At 42.9% G+C, this 9203-nt stretch overlaps 1 protein-coding gene across 1 annotated transcript; it reads right to left on the reverse strand.

Annotated features, from left to right (window-relative positions):
• Positions 1–1664: 1664 nt before the first annotated feature.
• Positions 1665–7710, reverse strand: tomm40l (translocase of outer mitochondrial membrane 40 homolog, like). Its single transcript, XM_076301287.1, has 10 exons — positions 7613–7710; positions 6753–6970; positions 6027–6094; positions 5647–5739; positions 4933–5034; positions 4600–4705; positions 4136–4258; positions 3543–3619; positions 3172–3274; positions 1665–2677 (listed from the first exon to the last, which is right to left on the reverse strand). The coding sequence occupies exons 2-10, from the start codon at positions 6967–6969 to the stop codon at positions 2538–2540; spliced, it is 1029 nt and encodes a 342-aa protein (XP_076157402.1). The 5' UTR covers position 6970; positions 7613–7710; the 3' UTR covers positions 1665–2537.
• Between the last annotated feature and the right edge of the window lie 1493 nt (positions 7711–9203).

The raw sequence follows: 9203 nt of genomic DNA on the forward strand, positions 1-9203 counted from the left end.
AGAGCATGTTTGATGATGGTGGAGGTTATTGTCCAATGTTTATAACAATACCAATGGTATTAAATGATTCCTAGAGTGTTGATGAGTGTATATATTGTGAATGTGGATAATACAGTGTGCTTTTTTAATGTTAAAAGTTTCAATTGGTGAATAATACTGTTTTGAGAGGTGGATAACCTCTAATAAGAGATGGATAAACTGTGTTTAGCGTCCACTACATCCCTGGCTATCTTGCTATAAAGCAATGAAAGGCATTTTTACTATTACTACATAACTTTACTATTACTACTCAATCGCACATGATATCGCTAATTCATAATTCATTCTTTCTAGCTATGCAGTAACACATGAGGTTTTCATCACCTCAGTTTTGACACTCTTTACACTCAAATTGTAACAATGATACAATTGTTTGTTTTATTTTAAGTTTTTTGCTTTTGCTTTAGTAATAACCTTTAGCAAGGCCAGATCTGTAGTCTGTACCTTATAGCTGTCACCTGCATTCTTACCTCCACTAAGGAATGAGCTTACGGAGAGTGTGGACACAGCCGTGCGCTTCGGGGTGTCCCTGCTGAGCGAGGCCCGCGACACAAGCGAGAGCATGTGGGAGCAGATCTCGGAGGAGGCCGAGCGTCTGGCAATCCAGCTGGAGGACGAGATGAGCCGCCGCGTGGTGGCCATCGAGAGCCACGCCGAGGCTTACACGCAGGAGGTGCGCCGCAAGATCGACCAGAACCTGCTGGAGATCCAGCTCAACACCATCCCCGTGGTACACACCTTACACGGCCAGCTGGCCCAGACGGCCCTGAACATCCACAAGAGCACCGAGTCCTTCATCAGAGGGTTCGCGTCTCTCTGGGGGGGGCCTGCATCCAAAGATGATTGATGTTTTTGATTGCTTCGATTTTCGTCTAGGAGTTCTCTGGGATGCACGCACGAATAGTAATTGGAACATTTGGAAATCATTGGAGCAACTGGAGCATGCTTTGAGAGAAAAATCTTGCTGCTCTGATGTCTAGGAGTTCAGCCGTACTCTCTGAGAAGCATGAGTAATTGGAACAATTGCAAGTAATTGGAGCAATTGGAACATTGCGTTAAAAGAATAATCTTGCTGCTTTGATTTTGTCTAGTTCTGCCATGCTATATTTGTTAGGTAGACCGAACTAGTACAAATGGCTTGATCTCATCTTGATTGAATGTCGGACTCTGTGCCAAGGAATGAAAATTAGGACCAGCCACATGCTGGTAAAATATTAAAGTGGCTGGAAGATCAGATACAGAGTAATAATTTAATACTGGTGAATTTGACCAAAACTCTATCAGTGGCTGGTGGATGTACCCCTGTGACCTGTGCCAAGGGGCTTCTTTCAGTCTTTGGAATCATTCCTCATTAAATGGCCTCTGCCTGAGGTGAGTGATGTGTTCCTCAGCAAACTAATGTAACAACAAACGTTCCTCGTCTGTATAAAAGGCCATTGCCATGAAAACCATATCGTTTATGGCAGGTTTGGTTTCCACAGGAAATGTGGCAAGCATGGTTTATTTAGTGCTGCTGGGCACTTGGCCAAGGAATTGGCAGGAGAAGGAAGCTGCATTGCTGTTCAACATCATTCAAGAAAAGGATGTACAAGTGCACACACGCACACACACACCAACTCCAAAACTTGATAAGAAACTGCATTTATCTTTGTTCCCCAGCAGATATGTACAGGTAATATATATTTATATTTATACATATTTATGTATAATGTCATATATATTTGCCATGATGAAAAAAAAAAACATAGGTAAAAATAATAAGTTGGAAAAAAAAACGTACATTATCACAGCCTGACCCAACAAACTACCAGTAGAACATTACCGAGCCCTGATGCTCATTACAGATTCAACAATACAAAAAAAAAAACAGAAAACAAAAAAAAAAATGATGAACTAGACAACATAACATAACAATGGTTATATTAAAAATTATGTAACCGGATAGCATCCAGTGTGTATTCGTACGTAAGGGTATCTCTCCGAGACTTCCAGGTGTTGCCTACATAATGAGCTCCACCCTGTGAAATCTCTAGCCTCAAAACTGACACTGACCCAATCCCTGTTTCTGCTCAACTTGACCCTCTGATCACAGCTGTGCTCATCTACACAAGACAAGGGACAACTGGAGACAAAAGTCAGGTGCTTGACACAAAGTGCAGGCAACATGTGCCTGGGAAGAGAACGAGAACGAGAGATGGAGGCTCCGTCACGTCTTCCGGGTTCCTTGAAGAGGTAGAGAGGGGGAAAAAAGATGTGGCAATAACAGAGCGCTGCACAGTAGTTTGGAGATGATCATGGGGGGTGGGGACAATGAGCATTGTCAGGGATAGATAGATAGAGATAGAGAGAGGTTTGCTACCAGTCTAAATGTTGTTGTGGTGGAGTCAGTCCCGTCTACTTTTTTCTGTTTTTCTGTTGCTTTTGTTTGTTTGTTTGTCAGTCAGTCAGATGGGCATCTGTGTGCCCGAGAGTCCTTGAGGTGGGAAGGGCGTTCGGCTCTAGCCGATGGTGATGCCGAAGCCGCACTGGAACTTGTTCTTGCGGTGGTTGAGGAAGGCGCCGAGGGCCAGAGACAGTGGCAGTGGCAGCAGCTTCTTCTCCAGCGTAGCCCCTACGACCCAATTACTGTCCACCGAGCCTGTGCGGGGAGACAAGGAGAACATTTCATTTGATATTGTTATAATTACTACAATACTTAAAGCTGCAGTTGGCAAGATTTTTTTGATCATATTCACTGAAACCGACACTACGCTCCGACAGAACAACATAAATCAGCTGGTTTTAGAAAAAAAAACCCCGCACTTCTACCTCCACCTAGAGCCTGTTATTTGTTTTGCAAAAATTCACAGCACCCGGTTCTTCTGGTCCAATCAGAGCAGTGTGAGGTCTGACTGTCAATCACAGTCTGTTGTGCACTGACGAGCACAAACTCGATGAGAGAGTGCTCGGTGGAAGTGGGGGATGGGCATGAGAGTTGTAAACATTCAAAATTTCCCCTCAATCTGTCAGACTTGCCAACTGCAGCTTTAACGTAGACTTTTTTTTAAACTAATGTATTGTTCATATACTGTAAGTCACTGTAATGTAGTGTTCATATACTGCAAGCAAAACTGGCAAAGGCCTCAGGCTTACCCTTGAAGAGCAGGTTTGCTTTCGACATGTCCAGCTGATAGCCGAAAGTCACACTGGTGTCTTGCATTCGGGTGCTGGCCTCAAACTCTACGCCTAGTTGGAGCTACAACAGAGGGGAAAAAAGCAGCATGGTTAACCTCATGTTAACTTTCACTACCGTTATTTATACAGAGGTCTTCGGCAATGAGAAGTTCATGAATCTGTGCTTTTTAGACAGCAACACAGCATGCAGCATTTGAACAACGCACGCAGGAACATCCAAAAAGGTAACAAAGGTTAAAACAAACAAGCTGGTAGGATTTCCTAATTTGCTCCGTCCTCTGGGACACACACACACACAAACACACACCACTGACCGATTGAGCTCTCACCTGGTCATTAGCCTTATGATAGTAGGAAGCATGCGCTCCAGCGCCCCCCAGTGTCAAAGTGGCAATAAAGTTGTCGCCTGGGAGTGGGAGTAAAAAGCACAAGGTCAACCAATCAAGGTCGTTTAGACTAGAGTCAACGACCTTCATGCATATCGAAGGATTTGGTGAATTTAATCAGTTGCAGAGTTATCAATAACGGGCATACAGACAGAGGTAAACGTATACTTATCCTGTGGATATGTTTCTGTGCTGTAGCACAATGTCCACATAATAAGTATCTGTGCGCTATTGACCGTTTCAAGAGAGCTCCATTATCAGCATCATAGTTGTTCCCACAAGGCTTTCGTTTTAAAAGTAGATTGGCAACAAAATAGAACGTTCAAGCATTGTTTTTGTTTTTCTTGTTGAAAGGGTCCATTTGCAGGTTTTTTTTTTTTTTTACATCAACCTGCCAGGGAGTGCAGATGAAAACTAACCTGACTGTTTAAATCTGGCGCTTTTTTCATGACTTACTTGAGTGAGCATGTTAATAAATGTGCATTGTCCCTTTTAAAGAAGCATAAACATAAACATAAACATGCACCCAAACCCACCTGTGTATCGTCCAGCGAGAGACATGACTGTGCCCTCCTCCCCAGGCCGCCGGTGGTACACCAGCTCTCCCCCCAGAGCCAGGGAGGGAGTGATGGACTGCAGGTAGTGTGTCACAATAATACCTGAGACAGAGGCAGGGGGAGTGAGAGAGAGAAAGAAAGAAAGAAAGAGAAATGCAGGACAGAGAGAGAGAGAGAGAGAGAGAGAGAGAGAGAGAGAGAGAGAGAGAGAGAGAGAGAGAGAGAGAGAGAAGGAAGGACAGTGAACAGGTGCGAAAAGACACTTGAAGAGTTTGTCTCTCATTTAACACCAAATCAGCAGTCTGAAATCTACACGGCAAAACATGTACTTGTGACAAAACAGCCAGTAGAACCATAAACATCACTGCCGACAACACATTCATTCTTTCTAAATGAATGGAGATGGTTTTTTTTTCTTTTTCTGTTATATTGTCAGTTCTTACCAGATCCCACCAGCACATCTGGGTTCCCAAACGTCACAGCAGCTGTGAAGTCCTTGCCACGGAACTCTGCGTCTCCCTGCCAGTTCACAAACTTCTGCTGCTGTGTCTGATTGGACATCATCAAACAAGACAAGTTAGATGAAAGCAAAACCAGCAACTGGCTTTAGGTATTAATCTCGCGCACGCACACACACACACACACACACACACACACACACACACACACACACACACACACACACACACACACACACACACACACACACACACACACACACACACACACACACACACACACACACACACACACAGGCACACTCGTCCATACTGTACCTGGAAGGCCAATTTAGAGCGTATTCCGTCTGTGACCTGATGGATGACCTGTGCATTTAGACTTCCACTGTTGTCCATGTCACCCACCATTACTGGAAAGGACTAAGAACAAACAGAAAAATGCACTGATTACACTCTTCACAACCATACTTATGATATACTGCACTGTACAAAGAACTAAGGAGCTGGGCTAGCATGCAGTAGCCAAAAAAGTTGTGGATTCAATTCCCAGGTGGCAGTGTTGTACTCTTGAGCAAGGCACTTAGCCCAGAGTTGCTCTGGGGAGACCACTCCTTGTAGTAATTGACATACGTAAGCTGCTTTGGATAAAAGCATCAGCCAAATGAATAATAAGTAATATTATACAAAAATTGGGTTCTATGGAACTATTTATTTGTTTCTGATTGGCCGAGAGACGTTCCACGAGTTGGAATATTCCTGGACAAACTCCATAATGCATTTGTATTGATCAGAGAGCACAAAGGTTGATCAATCAAGGCTGTACTGCCACAGCATGTCAATCACCATAACCAGCCAATAATGAATTTATGTCAGATAGCCTTTAACCTCAGCTGCGCTTATAAATGACCACATGAAGCTAAAAGAACCGTGTTACCTCGGCTGCGCTTATAAATGACCACATGAAGCTAAAAGAACCGTGTTACCTCGGCTGCGCTTATAAATGACCACATGAAGCTAAAAAAAGCGTGATACCTCAGCAGGCCCCATCTGCTTGGTGCCCACGTAAGTGGCACCGAACCGGTAACTGGAATCTCCCATGGTGCTCAGCATGACTGTGTGGTTCACCTGATGACCCGAGACAGAAGGGGAGAGACAGACAGAGACAAACAGACAGACAGGCAAACTTGATTAACATCACCGTCTATTTCATTGTGTCCTAGTCAGTCCTCTTAAAGAAACCAAACCAAATAAATCAGTGCTATCTGGTAGCGGTCAGCCAACATTTTTCCTTGAGCCATGTTAAAACATTCATGATGTAAATGGAGCTAAGAATAAGTGTCGAGACAAAAGAGGAGTGAAAAACAGACAAAAGCAGAATTGGCATTGAGATGCAGTGAATGACCTTGACTGACCTGAAAATAATTGCTGAGTCCCTTGTTAACCGTGAGCCTAACTCCCTCCATCTGCATGGGGAAGACCTCTACAAGAGAAAAAACAAAACATTTATCTTCATACACCTCATACCACAAACACACCATTATGGCACACAGTCCAGTCTTTAAACAGACTCCAGTCTTTAAAAAAGCAACCAAATGTTCAGATTAAGGTTTTTACAGAAAATGTATGGAATGTCTGACAAAATAGGCTTGTGAGCTAAACTGTCACTAGTAAATAAACTGCCAAATTTTACAATTGCCTGCAATGTTTTCTTTTTGAAACATAACCAGATCCAATGGTCTATATTCTATATATTCTATAGAATGGAATATATACTATATTCTCATCACAGAGCACATTGATTCCACAAGCCCACTAGAAAATCATTAGCACTGGTGCCAGTGACACTGGACTATCATGTGCTCCCAAATAATGAATGAGATATCACATCAGATCCTTTCACACAAGACTGTACTAGTATAAGGTGTACAAGAGGAGGATTTGCTCACTTTCACTGGACAGCAACTAAAGAATAAGACTACCAGGAGATTTGAACTGGCATGATAGCACAAGTTGGTGGAAACAAATAGCACAGGTCTACAAATTTGACTGGGCGAAAAACATGTTACACTAGCCACTGCCTGGTCACCATACTGTTTAAAATGGATGCTCAAGAGGACCAATTGTTGCCTTGTTCTCACCTTTGCACTTGCGGTGACATTCCTCAAAGGCTCCAGGATTGGGCAGCGGTGGTTCACCGTCGGCGGCCTGGTCGGTGGGCGCCCCAGTGGGCGAAACCGGTGACACAGGGGGCATGGTGAAGCCCGCGGGCACAGACACAAGACCTGCCCCACCAGGGGTGCCACCTGGAGGTGGCACTGGAGGGCTTGGGGAACTGGCAGCCAAAACACTGCCCATGCTGAGAGATAGAGGAGGAAACAAAGAATGAATGAATGAATGAATGACACCGTGAGAGCGCAGTGAACTAGAAGGGCACTGGACAGGATAATGAATGAAGGAATGCATTGAATGAATCAATAAAACAGGATAGTCAGAGGGAGAACATTTAAAACTCGCAAGGAAACTTAGAAATGTTCATGAGCATAGCTCAGACAGTCTTTTCAGTCAGGATAATGATTAGCTATGAAGCTGGACACTGTAAATCGGTGTGGCTGTGGACGGTGAAAAGGCCAACCTTCACTGCCATAAAGGTTAGTCATGGTGCTCTTAATGGCAGCTACCTAACCAAACAAACGTGACTAGAAACGATGGCCATTAAAGTCATTTACACATAAACGAGGCATGCCAAATGTAGCCAGCTAGCTTCCTGCTAGGTATCACCTATCCGAGGGTAGGTAACGTTAGCAAGCCATGACCAATGAATTAGCTAGCTAACCAGCTAGCTATCTTAGCTTATAAATAACATCAATCGTAAGAGGAAGGATATGAAGCAGGCACCTCCATCTTAGATATCATCAGAACTTTGACTTATGACCATGGCTGTTTTTTTAATTTAACAGCCATGTTCATACTAACCTCGTGATATAAGATTGATACTCACGTTGTGACTCAGGACAGAAGGACGATACAACACCCGGCAGCACCAACGAAGAAATCCTACAACCAGCATGAGTTTTCAACGGAGGAACCGCCTTCTTGGGAAATGTGGCCTTTGGATTGGATGGGAAAGAGACAGATGAACAATGTATCGCGTCTTCGCCTGTCAATCTCTGTTGTGTGCAAGCATGGGCGCATGATTTCAGAGATGAAGGCGTGTCTTGACCATAGCTCTCACATGCTGGAGGTGAAAAATGAACTGAGTTTGCGAAAGAATTTCAAGGAGGCGGGTCAAAATAGTCTTGCGTCTGCTGATTGGGTGACAAAAAACGTCACCAAGACAGCTTGGTTGAAGCGTCGAAGGATTTCTGGTTTGGGTTTGCCGGAGGGGGGGGGGGGGGGTTGGATTGTCTCTTCCTGAAGGTCACAGGACCTCCCATATGATTGAGGCAGTGGCAACAGCCCACGTCTTCTATAATTTAGCCCAATTCTAGCAAATATTAATCATATGCAGCAAGTAACCAGCTGAACAACCAAAATCTTAACAGACATTTGTAGTTAAAACACAGAGAGGTTGTCAAAGGTGCAGTCCACATATCCAATGGAGGCTTTGCTGATCCCATACATTTAATAATAAGACAAAAAGGCACAATCAAGAGTTGTAGTCAATTGTTTTTATTTATTTAGCCAGATAACCCTCTGCATGTTTTGTTAAGAACACAGTTCATTTCAATGAGAGAGGTAGAAAAGGAACATTAGGAATTAACAGAGGCTGCATAAAGGTGATGTTGACATATGACCATTAAGGGGGAAAACGAATACAAAACTGCTTTTTATACCAATCAAAATGCAAAAATTCAAAATGGCATCTGGGGCCTCGGAATTTAAAGTATTTAAAAGGTTTGGGTAATTTTGCTTTGACAAGATTTATCTATCCCAAACACTGGTGCTCGGAACGGGGCCTCTGACAGAAGCCATATTATTCTCTATGGAGAAGACGAAAAGATAATACTGAGCTGGTAAAACTGGCCGTGTGAAGAAGGTTCTACCTCTCTCATTTAACATTCAGGCTTAACAATTCTCATTAACATTCGGGCTTAAGTTTCAGATTTGAGAAAGGAACAGAAAAGAATAGAAACGAAAACAAAACAAACAAAAACTGCCACCGAAACGTAACCATTTCCACTTAAAAACTACACCGAAAATGAGAGAAAAAAAAAGTTGGAAAAGAACTGAATCTTCCCCCCACCATGTTTTTTCTTATACTGTTATACATAGACATACAACAGTTATTATGTCATTGAGAATTCCAATTTAATGACATTTGCATTTCAATTTCAAAGAAAAAGTAGTTCTCAAGTTCACTTACAACAGATCTCATGTCATTCAAATACTCCAATTTAATGACATTTGCATGTAGGATTTCAACACAAAGAGAATTGTTCACAAATTTATTAAATTCAATGTTTAGCGTAACAAACCATTATTCCAAAAAAAAAAAATTGCAGTGGGGGGGATTCACTTAATTCAACATTTTTAGGATCTTAACATTGGTTTGGAAAATGGGTCCACCATTACATCTGAGAAATCCTAAA

The sequence above is a fragment of the Alosa pseudoharengus genome, unplaced genomic scaffold, assembly GCF_046254945.1.
Source record: "Alosa pseudoharengus isolate Yale_2024_CS ecotype anadromous, Long Island Sound unplaced genomic scaffold, YU_APseudo_1.1 YU_APseudo_1.1_scf_23, whole genome shotgun sequence".
In the NCBI taxonomy this organism is placed as follows: domain Eukaryota; kingdom Metazoa; phylum Chordata; class Actinopteri; order Clupeiformes; family Clupeidae; genus Alosa; species Alosa pseudoharengus.

What these genes read in the sequence shown, in the direction of transcription:
- tomm40l (XM_076301287.1), bottom strand. Translation starts at nt 6,969, where the DNA reads ATGGGCAGTGTTTTGGCTGCCAGTTCCCCAAGCCCTCCAGTGCCACCT. An exon ending in GCTCTAAATTGGCCTTCCAG is followed by an intron (nt 4,706 to 4,932) that starts GTACAGTATGGA and finishes ATGTCCAATCAG; the next exon opens with ACACAGCAGCAGAAGTTTGT. An exon ending in AGATGTGCTGGTGGGATCTG is followed by an intron (nt 4,259 to 4,599) that starts GTAAGAACTGAC and finishes CCTCTGTCTCAG; the next exon opens with GTATTATTGTGACACACTAC.